General features: G+C 38.2%; 1 protein-coding gene across 4 annotated transcripts in view; it reads right to left on the bottom strand.

Annotated features, from left to right (window-relative positions):
- PARD3B (par-3 family cell polarity regulator beta) overlaps window positions 1–19,391 on the bottom strand; it is a 394,022-nt gene that overhangs the window by 261,838 nt on the left and 112,793 nt on the right. For 3 of the 4 annotated variants that reach the window (XM_074548315.1, XM_074548314.1, XM_074548313.1), the window contains exons 3-4: window positions 16,227–16,395; window positions 887–990 (exon numbers count right to left, since the gene is read on the bottom strand). In XM_074548315.1, the coding sequence (XP_074404416.1) occupies window positions 887–990; window positions 16,227–16,395 (273 nt within the window). Of the gene's footprint in view, window positions 1–886; window positions 991–16,226; window positions 16,396–19,391 lie in introns of those variants that run through there. The other variant, XM_074548316.1, reaches the window with a different exon arrangement.

Here is a 19,391-nt window from a genome sequence, read left to right on the forward strand (position 1 = left end):
TATTTTGCACAGCTGGGGACAGGGAGTGAACTGCAACATTGCATAGAGAATCTAGAGGGAAAAAGGCATAAATATTACAAGCAAATGAAAACAGCAGCATCATTTAAGCCAGAATTCACATGGCCTAAAGAACAGCAGATCCAACAGAGCTTTCTAGGCAGACACTAAAAAATAGCTTTATTCTGCTCGAGACACTTATGTGTCCCAGCTGACATTGAGAGATTCTAAAGAATGTCATTAGTTTGTAAGTAATGTAGGAACACTTTCCCCACACACAAAGCTTCAGGTCTTAACACTGCAAAGTAAAACATGTGGCCCAAGTGTGACTAAGACAACATCACTTTAATCTTAAAGACAGTCTGCAATATGAATATGTTTTTGCTGCATTTTCACTAATTGTGGCTTTGCAATAGAACTTAGTAATAACTATACCGAAAACAAATTTGTCCTCAAAAGGGAAGAGTCGGGTAAAACAGAAAAGTGAGATAAAGACGAGACCATGCAGGATAGTAGCAGGGTACCAAAGACGACAGAAATGCCATTAGAAAGCGAGAGAAGTCAAAAAGGATGTGAAACCAAAGAAGCAATGGTAAACTGGACAACATGACACTGAACAAATAAATAACTGCTGAAAGCTCAGTCCATATTCCAACGCCTTATGACACTATGGAACTTAATGCAAACCACTTATTTAAAAAAAATATATATATACAGAACCACTGTTAATTGATTGTATGATCTAAAATAACTATTTTTTCCAGAGGAAATTCTCTACTTTGCAGAAAATGAATATGATGCATTTTGTTATAGATCCAAATACATACTACTATATACCAACAGGTAAGAAAGGTTTTGGTCTTAAAAAGGTGAGTTACATGACACCTACTGCCACAAGATGCTTGAGAGCGTGGTCACTGGGATGAGAAGCACTTGGGAAGTCAGGTGCGCCCAAGGCTGGATCACTGCTCCTCCGTACCAGGAGTGGTGTGCCTGTGAGAAAAAATAGAATTCTAAGGTTCAGGGATGCTAAATTAGCACAAGGGAAAGCTTCATGTGGTTAAATAAGAGACGTGTGCAGCACTTAAATATAGGCTTATCTGTGGTAATATTCACCTGTTGAATTACTAGATTTGATAGGGCTGTACCATTTCAGATTTACTTAGCTAAAGAAATGGTAATATTTTTATGCACTGATCTAATAGACCTCCACCCATGAGCTACCTAAATTAGGTAAAAACTGCTGACAAACAGGAGAAAAAGTCACCTCCTCAAAAAAACCAAATGACTGGTTGCATGCATCTGTGACCACATCAAGTGTACCATCAAGTGAGCAAAACTGAGATTACAGCTGTCAGTTATAATACTAATTACAGTGACTGGGGCTGATGGCAGCCATAATTACTAGATCTAGAAAAGAAGTTTGAACATAAAACACTTTTCTTGTTAGATGCTAACAAAGCTGGAGAGATTCTACCACATTCACTTTCAGCAAAACATTGTCAGTACAGCTGGAATAAATACCTCATGTCGATAAAGGGCAACCAGAGAACCCAGTGCTCTTCTTAACCCTTCCTCATGGTAAGTTTTTATATGCAGGTAATCCTTTCTCTGCTCACTTCCACAGGAAACCAGTAAGAAAAGCAGAAGTAAGACTTAAAATTGTGTCCTGGTATTAAGGGAATGCTTAAATATGAGAATGTGAATACTGGTTTTTCTGCCAGGTGATTATCATCTTAGTACTAAGAGCTATCCATGCTATTACAAGGAGGTTGGGTAGAAATGGACTGATCACCAAATTTTGTGTGATTTTCCAGAAGTGTCAATAGGTAAAAATGAACCAAATCTCTCCACCTAAATATGCTAGCTCTTCACATAAAGCTGAGGAGAAATTTGTTTCTCTGCTAGGCATATTTGTTACAAAGGTATACAAAAGCTAAATATAAGCTAAATATAAGTTACTGCCTTCTTTAAGATAAATACTTATACCTGGTATATTTCTGGTGGCGTGTATCACATTTTTTTGTCTGTCTTCCATACAACCGTTTGAAAACAGATGCTGAAACATTTCTGTATGATTCAACAAAACCTGGTGACCAACTCATTTTGACATAAACATGAACAATACAGAGAAACTACTGAAAACCCTTTACACTGGTACTTTTATTTGTAAAACCTGCACAACTCAATGAGCATACGCTTGCTTACACTCTTCAAAGCTGTTATCCCAGCCCCCATTTCTGTCCTCTTTTTTCCAAGGTGAGAAATCCACAGTAACTCAAAGAGGGTACAAAAAATTCCCCACAGTCAACTTAAGAGGACAAAGATGGGAAGGGAGTGGGATGAGTGACCCCACACAGAAAGATCATTTACATCAAGCTCATCCTCCTCCCAAAGACAACACTCTGAAATTAGATTTCTTTTTTCCTGAGCTGTCTTCTACAACTAATTCCTCATTTCTCTGGCTGAGACAAAGATGAAAGCTCCCAACCCTGTGACAGCTGAGAGACAAGACCCTGAGAGACAAGACCCCTGCTTGTTCAAGAACCTTCCAGGTGAAGAGGTATCCTGTACCACACCACTTCAGCCCTTCTGTCTGCTGTCTGTAGTGATTGCTTCAAGATCCTCCTCCTTACCACATTCCCCATCCTCAGTTCAGAAGATCTCCTTTCGCTTGTTTTTTGTCAGTGTTTTCCAAAGAAACAGAAACAAAATTTTCAACTGTCTAAATTTTGAAACCAACATCTGCAGAAGCAGCAGGATTATAGAGAATACTGTTCTCCAGTTCGGGAAGATGGCCTTGCAGCTATTTTCTTTCTTTTTATTCCTGCAAATTTTTACTTATTGCCATGAAACAATGAAATTTATGGTGATCATCTGGAATGCTTCCCTACTTGTAGAAAAACAACTGGACTTTTTGGCTATTATATATAATGTTTTCTCCTTTCCCAGTATGTTGTAAATTTTAGGGTCCTACAGATCATTTTTTCCTTGAAGACAAAGCCAGAGTCTATTTTCTTCATTTTTTAAATGCATTAACAGACGTGTAACATAATTTCTTGTACAGAAATATCACACATCATAACATTTCTGTGAAACAAGTCAGCTGTAGTCTTTAGCTAAAATTATACAAAACAGTCCCTCTGGCCCTCATTGTTTTACATGTGCACACCACAAAAGGAACCTTTTATTAGACGAAAATAAACTGAACCTAAGTGTTCTTGTTAATAGGAAAAAAGCCATGGCAAAGAGGAGAACTGGGTGAAAGAGATGAGAAGAAGCTGTACTGCCTCTCCTTTTCAGGAGAGTCCTTTATTCCCTTTCATGAGAGAGCAATTCTCAGCAGCTCCTGGAGCTAATGAACTCTGCTCCATCTCCCCTCATCTCCTGTGTGGCTCGGCTGTTCCCTGCTATAAGAACACATTCCACGCTGCTCACTGCATTCCAGCCTGCGCCTCTCCCACGGGCTCCTTTCTTTTTCCAGCCTTCCCCCACCTCCTCTGCACTGCACACTCAGGTCTCTTGAAAGCAAGCATTCCCAAAGAGAAATCTTCCCACATCTACTGCCCCAGACTGAGCCTGATTCAGGAGCTGGACCACATCCACTATCCATACATACCTTGAATTCATTCATCTTCCTCAGCCATGAACAAAACGTACTGAAAAACCATCAGCAATACTGCTTATTACAGACATGCTGTAGAAAATTGCACGCATTTTCTTAAGAGATTCTGTCATCCATTTTCTTCTGTCAGGAAACGGAATGCTGCCTTTTCCTTACAGCTTTCCTTTAGTCAGGCTGTGTTTCCACATTATTCTACTCACGCTCTTACATTTGTGCTGAACATTTATAACAACCAATGTAAGTTCAAGCACAAAATCCATCTTTCCATGCATGATGAGAGAGAAAGAAACTCCTTCCTGCATACTAAGTTTATCACAGAAACACATTTTTTAATAAACACTCCTGTTTTGTGCCAGAGTAGCACTTTGTATTTTAAACTTAGGAACTCAGTTCTAAAAAATAGTTATCCTCATCTTGCAGCAATGCATCAGGAATACGCAGACAACAAAAACTGAAACACATGTCCAAAATTTTTTCTCATAATAACAGCCTTTAACCTCCCATTCTTGAAAAATTTGCAGAGTACCTTTTATTATGGTACTATAGCACCTTCTAAGCACATGTGTCAGCCTTACTCACAACACATACTCTGAGACAAAGGTGATGAGGAAAAAGTCTTGCAGTTATTCTTGCTTAAAGTCTATCACTTATTTTCAACCTATGTAGATCAATCTTTTCTTTTTGCTAGCATCACCATCAAAAATTAGTATCTACACAGACTCATGGTTAACAGTGTATTTTCCCTGAACTCTTATGTTTTGGAAATATTTTTTTTAACTGCAAATATGGTTGAAACAAGCATATGGTAGAAACCACACTTAGATTTAAATTGGTTGCATTAGGGAAGGAAAAAAAACAAACCAGAAGACAGATTTCTGCCATTTGAGTACAATTAGAAAGTGAAAATTTTCATAACACAATGGCAGAAGAAACATCTCCATACCAGATGTAACCCAATTGTCTTACTTTCTTTTGCTAGTCATTTAAATTTCACAAAAAACGCTGTACATATACATTAACACATACCATGACCAGGAGAATGTGCTCTGCCTCACTGAAGCCCTCTGATAGTTCAAAAATCAGCATCTGAGGTTAGGGGGACCCTGACAAACCAGAAGTGATGTGTTCAAGAATACTGTGCAATTGCAGGTAAACAGTGCAAGATCTGGATTGCCAGACATGAACATGGTATGGGGAATTTTGGAGCTCCAGCTGCCCCTGCTGACATCCCCCTAAGCTCTACAGCATTTCCAGACTCTGAGCTCTAGCATCAGATTTCAGGCCTACATTTAGACAGTTGAGTACCACTCAAGATGACCAATATCACAAAAAAATATTATCCTTTTATCCTATCTTTTCCTTCATTTCATTCATTTGCTCTAACATCTCTTTGCTCAGGAAAACACAGCCTGAAATCCCTTTATTCTTTGAGATTTAGGTTGTAGGTTGCTGAAAAATGCTGAAGACACCCAGACTTTATCACCCACGAGAATTTTTGGCAGGCTGAGCTATCCATAATGCAGTCAAATCATGTACTAAAAATTAATTTTAGCAATGCTTTGGATGCAAACACTCACAGATGATTTTTAGGTAAGCTGACAAACCAAGGAATGCAGGAAACACAAGCACAGGTGTATTGTGCTACTGCACAATCATGTTAGTGACAACTAACATGGTTGGCTGGTTTGTTTTTCTAGGTAACAGGAAAGGATTACTCTAGAGCAAAACTAAAGATACAGTTGGACAGAATTCTGTAAGTGGGCAGAAAGAGATTTACAATAAATCTCCTAGGCAGTTAAAGCCATAATTTAAAATTCTGCTCCTGAATATAAAAATGCTGACTATGATGGGAAAAGAGCTGTCCATCAAGTGTATATCAAACTATCAGCTACTGAAGGCCATACCAATGACAATTACTCTGCTGCCTGCTACCAAATTACCCCTGCCTGGACAGAAAGAAATTATTTTCTTACCTGCAGATGCCTCCAAATATTTTTCCAGAGCTCCATCTGAGCAAATCACAATATTTCAAGCCAGTTGAAATAAAACACCTAAATACTATATGGATACACACACAAATGTAAAATTGCACCTCAGCATGGACAGTTCTTGGCTAGCAGAGCTCTGAACAGACACAAAACAAACAACCATTTATATTGAGAAGCCAAAACTGCTTTTAAACTGGCCTTGTCATGAAACAAGTCTGGCTCTGGGAAAAAAGTTACAAGCAAGCTTTTAATTTATATTTAAATGCATAAATTATTAATATATGTGCCTATTTTTCTGCTTTTTATCAGACAATTTTCACATTAACAGGCATACAGACAATTCTTCCAATCAGCACTTTTTGAGAGCACTAAGCAATCAGTGTGTGTAAATTTGTTCACCCTCAGATATATTGCTTACCACCACCTGATGCATTATGGAATGGTTCTGCCATGTAGTTCAAATGTAGCTGACACAGGCTTGTATGCTCTACCTTGTGCTGGTACTGCACAGCTTTTTCTATTTTTTAATAATCAGTGCTATGATGATGTGACTTCTATGTTTAAAGCTAACTCAAATTCCTTATAATAGCACCTATCTATACAATTTCAAATCTACAGCTGTGCTTCCCAAAATGCACAGTACAATTGTTAACTTCCCATGGATAGAAGATTAATGAACTAGGATGGCATCACAGTTAAGACAATTGACTTAAATCTACAAACAGGTGAAAAACCAGTTCCAGCAAGAGCTGTCTTTTACACGTCAACCCAGCAGAGAGTACTTCCTTATCACTCCAAATGAAGTGTAATTTTTCTTACAAAGAAAAACAAAAGCAATGGCCTACAAGTAAAATTCAGGAATGGCTTCAACAGGTGTTGTTGTGGGGTGATACTTTTCAGTGTCAGTTATTTTTAAAAAATTGTTTTCTCTGGTTGCATGTGCTATAATGTATTAAGTGAGGTTTCAGTTATGAAACAAGAACTGTTCTCTCAGTTTTTACGACCAGAATGCAATTTCTTTGGTGTTAACAGGGTCTAATGAAACAACTATGGAATATTTACATTTACAGCTTTGGCAGTTTTAACGATGGACATGTAAGAATCACCTAAACATATTATTTGAATTCTATAAATCCTGTTTTCAGGATCAAAATCCACGTCCATACAATAAGCAGTAAATCACTTCTCAAGGCACTAGCACATACCGCACATACCCATCTACAGAGACTGTACAAATAATTCTGGTACCTTCTTCATATTTGAACACTTTTCTCAAAAGAGCTTCCAGATGGACAGGACTTGAGTTTGGACCTTAACCAGGTATACTTTTCTTTCACTTAAGGTCATACCATATGCCAGATACAGAGTAATTCAGAATCTTCTCACCTCTGTAAACACAGTGCTCCTCATCAGACACACAGAAAGCACCCAGACTAACTGCAGTCCAGGGAACAACATGACTCTGCTCCAAAGGATCCTGGCTACAGGTGCCACATGGAAGAGACTGGGGAAAGGGGAGGGAGCTACAGCAGATTCCTGGAGCAAGGATCAATCTGCTCACAATAGGCAGTTGTGATGATTTCTCCCCCGCCCCCTCCAACTCAAACTCAAGCAAAATGTACAACTCCTTCCCTTACTGGGCAAACTGATCATGAGTTTTGTGAAAACACATTGGCTATTACAAAAAAGAAGCTGCATTTTCCAGTATGGGCCAGGCTTTCTCTTATTCTTGTACAAATGAAGCATCTTCATAAAGCAAAGCATTTTCCATCTACTGACTGATGTACATCCCATGATTTCCATATTTAGACACAAGATTAAAAGTTACAGTTGCTTCAAACATCCTATGTTTTTCAATTATTATTTTGAGGGGAACAAGTGTTGTGCTCCATTAGAATTTCCCTACACACATATACACAGGGTGTTTGGCTTTAGTTTTGATTGTTTGCGAGTTTTGTTTGGGTTTTTGCTTTGGTTGGTTATTTTTTAATATCCTTCCAATGGCATTCAGATGTCAAAAGAAACTGAACTCCAGATATACTTAAAACACAAGTTGTCTTAGTCATCCAATTTGCTGAACACAGCAAGAAGTATTCATCTTAATAAAGACATTGGGTTTTTAAGCAGCATATCACCTGTAGTTACTGAATTTAAATAAATCATTTAAGGTAATATATCCTATAAGATTTTAAAACTAATAGATCTTAGACTCTCACACCTTATTTTTATTCACAGATTGAAAGGTGAAAATAAGTATTTCTTCTATTTCAATTCCCAGCCCATTTCTCAACTTCAAATGAAATACTTAATGAACTGTACTAGTTGAATAAACTGACACAAAGAAAATATTCTGTGCACCTGCAAAAGAAGCCATGCTGCCAAAAGCTGGTTTAGCACTTCAGCAAACATCAGTTACAGGTGCTTATGCAGTCACTTTTCCATGGTTCAATGATTTAATTTTCTTTAAAACTTTGGCAGCTAAACTGTACAGCTTGAATATCACTTTGGCAGCATTTTATTGCAAGTAGTAGAGTTGCAAAGCAATTTTTTTGAGTATTTTAACTGTATTTTAAAGGATGATCACAAATTACAGCATTAGGACACATTTCTTCATAATTAAATATGACCGGTGTTTTACATACCTAATTTAAATTAAAAACCTTTTCTGTTTTGACGTTTTCATAAAAACAGATGTCTTACTCTTGCAGGTACTATTTTCTATTCTGGTCATGGTAAATTAGTTTTAGTCTTAAATTTCCATCTTGTTCCTAACAATTCTCAAAGATAAAATAGTGAAACCTCCTGCACCTGAAACTTTCTGTGAGGTTGCAATGAATAAGAACATGAGAGGAGCTGTATTGGGTCTACCTCACCCAGTATCCTGAATCTAACAGTGGTAGCAAAGACTCAGGGACAAAGCCTAAGAGTGTTGTATCCTACCAGGCTGCAAAAAACAACCTCTGAAATATTTCCAAATCTGTGTGGCATCTAGACAACCATATTTCAAGACACTGATGAGCCATGTCCTGTGAATTTGTCTAATCCTATTATAACTCATCAATCTTTGGTGTTTAAAATCAAATTTTATAGTTTAGTTGACTGCTTCATAAGAAAATCAGCGTAGGGTTGTTTTGCTTTGCAATTTGTTGAACAATAGTTGTGTTTGATACTCAAGTTTTTACATGGTGAGGAAATTGAATAATAACTTTTTATTGATCTAATACCTTCAGGCCTTTAGCTGGAGTCCCAATTGTTTTAACTCGAACAATTTAAACTATCCATCAGCCAGGCATAGCAGGCTCATTTTCTACCTGAAATACACATTTTGCCATATTGCCTCAGAGCTAATATACCACAAGTACTGTACAGAATTATAGACATACTCTCCTCTGCCTTGCTCAGCACTAAAGGGTACTGACAAAGACTGACCTACAGTTTTGAAGTATATCATACTACAGCCTCTCATAACCCTCAGCTGCAAATACTTAGCGAAGTGGGTTAGTCTTTTTAAAAGATACTACCTCTAAAATCAGCTATGCATCATATTACAAAAAATACCAACAAAACCAGCAACATCACAAAATCCATAAAAATGGACAAAATCTGAGTAAAAGCACTGACATCACACAGAGTGTGTCAAAAAGCACCGTTGACTTTTATAATGGAATTTATTCCATCATTTTAAGTTCCATTCATTACCTTCCCCAAAACCTTCCCCAAGGCAAAAAAAGGCTGGAAATCAACATCCCAGCTAGAGAGCTACTGCACAAAAGTGTCTAACTTGCGATGGAAAAATATTTTTCTCTCTAGTTAACATATTTTCAAGGAGATACCCCTCTTACTCCATAGTAAGGCATATTAAACCAAGTCCAAAGGGAACAGAGACAGGCAGAATAATTGATGAGGAACAATCTTTTGGGAAATCAGAGACAGAAGGGCTATTAAAAAGAGAAGAGATACTTTAGTAACAAACTATGCACATAAATTTATTACCTACCCTAGCACTAAATTCCTGGGTACAGCGAAAGGAAGGAAACACTGGCTAGTTTTGTAAACAGGCAGCTCAAAGACAAAAACACATGGAAATTTTATATACATCTTTACAGAAACCATTAATGTATTATTCTGCTGCAATACAAAGATAAAGCAAAACTCATTTCCATGAATCAAGGACAACTAAATAAGACCAAGCTTAAGTCACGAGGTCAAAATATACCAGACTTTCCCTCTGACTGAAATGAAAAGTTATCTTCAAACCTTTAGCTTGCCTGAGAACAGAAACAATTTGTTTTAGAAATGCAAGTAGACTTGAATTGATCATCACAATTCTTTTAAAGCAGATTACACTGGATGCCACAGAGGAGGAATATCTATCAAGTACAGTGTCATCCTCACAACGCCTATGGCGAACAGCAGAGAACAATACTTGATATCATTACCAGGAGAGGAGCCACCCAGTGCACTGAAAGAGAACACAGCCATATTTCCTTAAGGAAATCAGCCGTATTCCCTCAATCCACAGAAAACAGCATGTTCTTCCATAGTGCATTTCTTTTGAAATGTACAAATTTCAAAATGTCAGTTTTTCCAGGAGAGAATTGTGACTTGAGTACTGTACACTCCAATGTACTGACAATCATCAGAATGCTCAGCCAATAAACTGATGTTGCAAGATTAAGAAGAAAAGGATGGCTTTCATGCAAGAAAAAGCGTCTTTGCTATTTACTCTTGTATGCTATACATAAGGCATTAACAACATTTGGTTCATCAGGTTAATAGTTTCACATTGTATGTTTTCACAGATTTTAAAAATACATAATAAGGTAGTTTTCTCTGTATTTAAAAATACAGTCTGCATATCTGTAGTATCTCAACTCCAACTTGAAAGAGGACTAATCAAATAAATGTTGTTTAAAATGCCCCCAAGCCCAGTTACAATGCTTCCACTTCAAAGAAGATGAGAAAGAAAAGAAATTCCTTCCGAGCTCTGAAGTTACACAGAAATTGTCAACATCCGTACCCTGGAGGTAACAATTTAATCCCTGTCAGGCCTATCAGGGCAGAAGCTTCCAAAAACTCAGGAAAGAAACCTTCCCTTCAATTCCCTTAGACTTCAAACTAAGACAGTGTCAATGAAAGCACCTCTGCTGACTGACTTAGCAACCCAAACACATAGGGCAAACCAGTGTTTTAAACAATCCCATGAAGCACAATTTAAACTAGAAAAACCCCAAAACCACAGGAAAACATTAGGCTAACTGAGTATATTCTCTGTCTGAAGCACCTTCAAGGCAATTCCATAACAGTGCAAAGTAACCTTTCCCAAATGTCAAGATGACATGGCCAGAACACCATCAACTGCATCAAAAATGGACAAGGAAAACCTTCTAGGCTTCTACTCTTATTATCCCACACTAACTAGCCCTTCTGTGGGTTGAAACATTCCCAGAAATCTCTGTCTTCAGGGGAAAAAATGTTCATTGAGAAGATGCTACATTAAATGTCCAGAACCGAAAGAACTGATTGCCCAAAAGCACAAACGCCTACATGTAGCTTTTACTCCAGCTACCATTAGCATTTGTAAGCTTATTTTAGGAGAGACTGTAATCAGTCATTCCAATCATTATTTTCACATAAGTCTTCCACTTGCCTAGACCACTGATCACATGTGCAGACATGTACCTATAAAAGGAGAAAATCTCAGGGATTTGCTATAAAACAAAGTCATGCAAAATTTGAAATACTGAAGTTAGACCTTTCCACGGCAAAATCAAGACACTGCCCGATTCAACAGTAAAAGCTTGCAAAGGGAGAAGTTAACTCCTGTACCTTACAAGAGTATTTTTTTAACCTGCTATCAGTAACTGTTATAAGGAATTATTTCTTTATCTAATCTCAACTTTAAATGAAGTTATTTGTTAACACTAGCAAAGGTATCAATCGATTAAGTGCATAATTTTATTGTAATTACCAACAAAGTAATTTAACTGTCTCTGCTTCCAGACAGTACTCAGAAAACAGCTTCAGATTCTTCAAACCAATTCCCAAATAAAGGGAAAAAGAAAAAATAAAGCAACTGACAAAAAAAAATCATGGAGATGCCCACTTTAACCTTACTTTTTCCACATCTTAGTTTTCAAAATCAACGAGCATCTTCAAATGCTGCATGTCTTCTTCTGGACAAAATCCTGACTACTTAACACCAAGGAGATGAGCAAGACAAAAGCAACAACTAATTTTGTGCGTACTCAACCATCATTTACCAAATGAAGCAAACAAAACACTGAGCCAGTCATGAGGGCATTTCCAGCTTAGAGTGACTTGCCCATAAAACGGATCCTCCGTAAATAAATTAGTGTTCTCTCCTTCCTGCCCATATGGACTGAAAAGGAAAAAACAAATTGACATAATGAAAATAAGTCGTGTCCCCCCCCCCCACCCCGTTCCACGACCCACCATGTGGAGAAAACCACTAGTAAACAACAGTAAACTATGAGGTACAAAAGGGAAACAGGAGCACTACTGGCACGCTTACAGGTGCACAGAAAATTAAAAGACAGTTAATGAGGGCCATAATCTCTTTCCCTGGGATGTGTGTTACCTTACACTCACCATGGGCTGAAGTCATGCAGCTACAACATATTCAACACACTGTGATTTCACTGCTCATTGCAGGGTTTTGTCTATACACAGTTTTATAACTCAGAAACATGGTACCAAAAAAAGACAGTGAAGAATTTGTAATGGTATTTGGGGTTAGAGATGTTGAAGTTTATCTCCAATACATTTTTCAAATGTACATCAGCTATTTCAGCATTTAGTTGCCTGTATCATTCTTTGAAAACTGTTGTCATGGCCACATCATTATTGTGCTCTAGCAAATTCTGCTCACAAGAAACAATAATACAAGACAAGCTCTGCTGCCATCTTAGCAACTGTCTCAATGCTCCCATATCTACAGAAATAACTAAATCAGTAGATCAATTTCTTCCCTGTTTCAAACAGCTGCCTGAACACATTAAACAGTTGTGTGCTTCTCTAAATTTTGTCATATATATTAGCAGGTGCTTTATACCATTTGTATTGTAGCATGAAATGTTTTCTTTACCCGAGTGCAGATTCTGTCAAATTGGGATTTTCGCTTTTTCACTATTAAAAGACACTGTCAGCAACAGCAGCTGATAATCCAGTGATGTGTGGTAGGGAGGGAGGCACTTAAATCTGTTTGCACCTCACCTCGTGTTATGGACGCAGAAGATGCCATGTCCAGGAACACTTGAAGTATTCCTGCATTTTTCTTAAATTAAATATAAGAACCCACAATTACGCTTGTTTGGGAACAAAGCTAGCTTTAAAAGTAGAGCAGTGTTTATTTCAGGGAAAAGAAAACAAACAGCTGAATAATTTCCTGAACTGAATAATTTCCTGAAATACTTACTAAGAAAGTAATTTGATATCAAGTACATTAAATTTACTTTTATTCTCTAAATTTTTGCCAGTATATGAAAGCAATGTAAAATATAAGGTTATTTTAGCTTTTGAGTGAAATATAAAATTGTTTTTAGTCTGGCTTACTTTCAGAGTTACAGATGATAAAAGGAAAAATAAAAGGTAACCAACTAAATAACCAAAAATCTATGATTTCAGACAGGCAAGCTGATTGCTATTCTACAATAACAAATAGAAAAACACCCTCAAAGAAGGTGTTTTTAACCATATAATACAAATACCAAAAAAGTAAAATTATTGCCATCTCTAAACAAGAAGGGTTTTAAGATTTGGTATAATACACAGTTAACCTAACTAGGTCACATATACAATTTGTAAAAGACGGAAGTGTTTTAAGGCAGTATCTCATGTGTCTGTTCTAATCCAGTGGCAATTCTCTCACATCTTACAACAGCAGTGTTTAGTTTCACGTGCTTATTAAGCACCAAGCACTAAGTATTACATAAGCAGATCATTAGCCAGGCATTGTTTCTACATAAAAACATGGATCTGATTTCATAAAATATAAAATATCCAACAGAAATTAACAGGCAAAATTGTTCCACAATCTGAGAATTCACATAACAATGCATTTCCCTCCTAAAAGCATTCTGGAAAAATACTCAGAAAGGTAAGTGCATGACAGTTCTTGAAGCACAGCTCTAACATGGAAAGCAACACTTTTTTCCTACATATATGTTCAATCACATCCTTGCTCCCAAAATAAGAATAGTTTTATAAATTAATATTATTTATTTCTGCTAGCAATTGGGAGTCCATTCAATAATCAGACAGGAAGCCAGACTACTGTGGTTCATGCATCAATGATATTGATGCAACTAAATTGTCCTTCTATTTCTTCATTTACTTTTCAATTTGCCTCTAATGGAAATAGTCACATAACTTAAGGACCAGGCACTCGCACACAAAAGACAAAGGCAAAAATTATGTCCAAAGAATTGTAAACCATGAAGTAAAATCCAGAAGAGAAAACGACTACATTTCAGAGTACAAACTAAGTTACAGGACTAACAGGTAGAAAATCTTTCACTTACCCTGTAAAATAAACCAATCTGAAACAGAACTGAGGAGACAAACCCACTACATTTATGATCTCCTATTTTAAGAGGGAAGCATCATTTTAACTTCAAATATATGTTAGCATTGCACTGAAAACAAAACCAGAACCTTCCCTGCTCTTTCCACATTATATTACATCTGCTTTATACAGGATTTCATAACCACTAGCAAAGTAACTATGTGGTAGCTTACTAAAGAGCTCAAGAGCTTGTGCCCTTAACTGCTTTACATGAAATTGTGTGAAGCTGAAGTACTCCTCTCTCCAAACCTCAACTTCTGTAACAATAGTATGCAAGACTAAGCACATGCCTTTTTTTAACTAGTACTTAGAGCTAGCTGGAAAACAACCTCTACTTTCTGAAACATGCTAAAATATGGTAACAGCACAATTTAAAAATGTGCAAAAAATTAAGTGGCAAAACTTTTAACCACTGAACCTTAAGGTACAAGCTATTGTGTATCTCACGCTTGCCAAACACAGACAAATACATGCAAGTTAAGTCAATAATAAGTCTTGTCTCAATATATGAGTTCTGAGAAATTCCTGTGTGTCATTAAATATGGAAAAATATTTTTCTGTTTTAGAATATGGAAAAAACCAAGATACGATCCATTAACACAAATTTTACTCTAAAAATTGTCATGCAGCTTGAATTTTAGAATTTTCTAAAGTTGGCACAAAAATGAGCACAGACTTCTGTTAGAAGGTAAGTTACACTGCTTCATCCAGTGAACTTTATTTGAAATTTTATTTTAGCTCACTGCTTTTTATAATCAGCATTTTCCTTTAAAAATGTAATTAAAATAGACAAGTGAAATTCCATTTCTCAAGTAGTAATCAGCCTACTCCATGAGAGTAGCACAACCAGAGATAGAACTTCTACCGTTTCCCCAGCTGCTTACACTCAGATTTTACTGCACAGCACTTGGAGACTGCCAGCAGCACTCAGAAACACGGGCTGAGCTGCCAATGGGCACTGGTGGGATGCAGAGCAGGCTATCCTGAGCAACATTCAGTTGCTTTACAGGCAGACAGTCACAGCTTTCACCTTCAATCTAGTTTTGAAAGCTTCTATTTTGAAGGTACTTAGGTGACAGCTCAGCCTACTCTCAATCCAAGAAAGTTTTTCAAACTGCTTTGTGTGGAACATACAAGACTCCAGTTGTTTACGACTGGAAGCCAGTCTGAACTCTGGGCCATCCAGGCACACTTGAACAACACAGGGCACCAGAGCTGCAGCAGTTCATGCAGTACCCTCTGACAAAAGAGGCAATTAAGCAGCAGCCTTTCCTAATCACAGTCTGCACACTTAAAAGTCAGAAAGGCAAGGAAGCCCAGTTGTGCAACTTCTTCAAAGACAAAGAGCTGAACTATTTGAAACCAGGATATAACCCTCTTCCCACCTCCCACACACAAAACAGGGCACTAGCTCAGTTAAGTGGTCAAAGTACTTGCACACAGCAGTTTTACACTCATTAAACCCAGGTTCCTCAGAAAAAAACCTGGGTTTTTTTTCAATGACTGTGGTATTTGAAAATACTTAGCAAAGGTTTTATGTTGTGCTCTTTCAGAGTACTATGATAGATTGTCAGCAACTCCTGGCCCAGCACCGGACATCCCCAAGAGTGCTAAGGAGCATTGTCTAAATGCTTCTTGAACTCAGGCTTGGTGCTGGAGAATGTGTTCAAGTCCCCAACCACTCTCTGGATGAAGAACCTTTTTCTACTACCTAACTTTAAACCTCTCCTGACTCAGCTTCATGTCATTCTCTTGGGTCCTGTCACCAGAGAGATCAGCACCTGGCTGTCCATGTCCCCCCTCAAGAAAGCCTTAGATCACAACGAGGTCTCCCTCAGTCTCCCCTTTCCCAGGCTGAACAGACCAAATGACCTCAGACACTCCCCGTATGGCTTCCCCTCAATGCCCCTCATTGAACTGCAAGGCAAACAATGGGATGATAAAAAAAACCTTAAAATATATAAAATCAGATTACAGACATACAGAGATAAAGAAAAAGGAAAGAAAAAACCATACAAGATATACATACCCAGTTTTAGGGCAGAAGGAGTCACTTCAATCTCACCAATGGGCTGAAAGGCTGCCAGCTGAGTTGCTACCTCTGTCTCAAAGGAGTCTGGGCTGTTTCTGTCTGTCAAATTCCCATTGGTGCCATCAATCTTACGGGGACCTTCTTGTTCATCATAAATGGCAATCAGCTATCAAAACAAAAGATAATGTAGTTTATATAAAGTATTTCCAAACTTCACTCTTTTAAAAAAAACCCAAAAGCTTATACTTCCTTTAAAGTACAAAATTAATGATCTTATTTCAGAACAGCTAACAACAAACACACAGATACCAGAAAGCACACAGGCATTTGTGTTTAGATACATTGACTTCAATATGACTTAAGTATATGCTTCAGCACTGCCCTGTGCTGACATATTTCTCAGAGTTAGCATGCTACCATTAGTGTGCTTTTTACATTATTTCAAAACACTTAGAGATGAACATGTTTAAAAACACAGAATAAAAACATAATGTAATTCTTGGGGGTAGAGGGTGTTATTAGGTCTAAAAAATTTTAGTGCTACTGACTGACAGGCTGCACAAAGGTAACACAACCACAGAAGTTGCACTGAGCAAGCAGATGCACATTTTATTTGTAAGATCATAATAACTGCATTCCAAGGACAAGATCCATCCAGCACAATGACAGAGCATGAGGCCTCCCTAGCTGTCCCTTCCTCCCCTCCTGCTCTGCAAGCCTGGACCAGGTACAAGTTTCTGAGAGCTGTCACTCAGTCACTGGCTCCTACACCACTCCAGGCTAATGGGAAGGCTCCGAAGTCTGCTGTCCAAGGTCACACCAGTGTGGCCATGAAAATGATAAACACTAGATTAATTATTTTTTGCCTCTGTTAACCTAGTCTTTAACAAAGATTATCCTTCTGGTCTTTACTAATATAAAGTGACCAGACTGTGATTATGCAGCCTCATCAAGAGGTGACTCACACACATGTAGCTAGGTGTAAGCTGTTAAGCATGTTACAGCTCTGGGAAAACAAACCAAAATACAATTAAAACTAAATAGAAGATACGATGTTCTCAACTCTGGGATGCGTTGTACTCGAGAGTCCTCTCCAAAAGCAGGAGGAGGTAAGAGTAACAGTTCAAGTGTTTTCCCTACCCCACCACCTGACATGACATAACTCTTGTGCCATTTAAATGGCAAACACTTTGCCTAAGGTGCTCATTTATTTTACTTTTTCTGCACTCCTTCAGATGATTCTATTGTTTTCCCAGCTAATCATGAAAAATACCACAACACACACAACTGGTTAGGCAACATCAAGATATACACAGAAACAACTTTAAAGGATTGATTTACTACTTTTTATCTCTCTCTGCGTTATTTTAAGGTACACATATGCTCTCTCTTATGAATATATTAGTACATCAAATCTCCTCTGACACTTCCAGGAAGCGTCAACAATTATATCCTATGAAAAACAGTATACTGAAACAAACGTTTAAACAAACTCACTTGCCTAAGGGAAGAAACGAATGTACAAAGGAAAAGGAGAGAAAAATCCTGAAGTGCTTCTAGAAGGAAGAAACTGACATTTTCAGGTCTTCCACTCATTTATAATTTGGTTGCTAGAAATGTGTCAGCTCATTTACCAAGACACGTTTTAGAGACACACGAAACCCCTTAAATAATTTGGTAGAAAACTTGCTATCTTTTTCCATGTGGAGCCTGTTTCCTTTCCATGGCCGTACAACTAAGTTTTCACAACACACAATTTGCTTTTTACTTGTCCAAAGCATATAGACGATTCACTCCAGTAACAAGAAGAGCTCTCTTTGTAGTTTATTCCTGCATAAAATGTAAAGTACCCAAGTGTTCACACTGCATTAGTTATGTCCCAAAATTACATTTAGCCAAAAAGGCCGACAGATCCAGATACGAACAGATCACAGCAATTTTCTCCAGAACCAAGAAGAAACAAATCAAAACCCCCATCTTAATGTATCTTTCATTTGTTTCTAAAATGATTATTTATGTTCCTGCTATTATGGCAGCTCATTCTGATTCAGTAAGTTCCACCAACACTGTACACCAAAAGGTTTGTTTTCTCAGTCTCACTTTTGCAGTGGAAATTTAATTTCTGCAAAAGAGGCTGTTACTAATGAAGAGGAAATTGGAGATTGTGTAGGACTGTGGCACTGAAAGCACTTTGGGTAACAGCAGGATACAAAGTTCATTTGAGCATCCACAAGGTAGAATGGACTAAATGGAACTCGGTTGTGATTTAATGGGAACAACTGAGTTCCTCAACCAGACCAAGATGAGTTTCCCCTTGGTTTCACACCATAGAAATCATACTAACTGCTATATTACTTCAGAATATTTTACACTTACTGCCCCAGGATATTGCAGAGGCGAAACGTAGGAATGGGTTAAAAAACAATTAGACAAAGTGATGGAAAACCAGGAAGAACAGTTAAATAGAGAGGTACAAGCACTTGCTCAGTCTTAGAAATCTCCAAAACATGTAGTAGTATAAACCGGAAGGGCAAGCCAGGACAAACTGATGCTATAATCACTCTACTTCTATGTGCTTTCTGCAAGTATTTTCCCCTGGTCACAGGCAGAGACCAGGGCAGCAGCCACGAGCTGTGGCATACTGTGGTTTCTAAGCACCACACCTTTCCTCCGTCCTCTGAAGTTCAAATGAATCTTGTGCAGAAATAATAATATAAAAATTGTTTTAACAGGCAAGTCAGGTCACAGACTCCTGACACTGTGAGATATGGCAGACACCCATCTGCCAGCCCTGGGAGTCACACTGCATCATGGCCACAGCACGGCCATTTCCCTGCACTCCCAGCAAGGCTGCTCCTCCTCCTCACCACGGTCACCTGTCGCTTCCCCAGGGTGGGTGACCACATCCCCAGGGCTCCTTTCGAAGGGCCCCTCAGTGCAGGGACTGGGGTGGCTGGGCGCTGCCTCGAGGGCTGAGGGAGTCCTGCCTTCAAAGGCCCTGCACAAGGCCAAGGGCATTAGCAGTGCCCACCCCACCTGCGGAGGACCAGGTCAAAGTTTTGATTGCGATGACAAAATCCTCATGTCACTGAGGGTCCCTAAAGCACCTGCCCTAGCACTGGGTGACAAAGCCCAAGAGCTGAGGTCACAAGTCAAACACCT

This window comes from Zonotrichia albicollis, chromosome 10, assembly GCF_047830755.1.
Source record: "Zonotrichia albicollis isolate bZonAlb1 chromosome 10, bZonAlb1.hap1, whole genome shotgun sequence".
NCBI classification, from domain to species: Eukaryota; Metazoa; Chordata; class Aves; order Passeriformes; family Passerellidae; genus Zonotrichia; species Zonotrichia albicollis.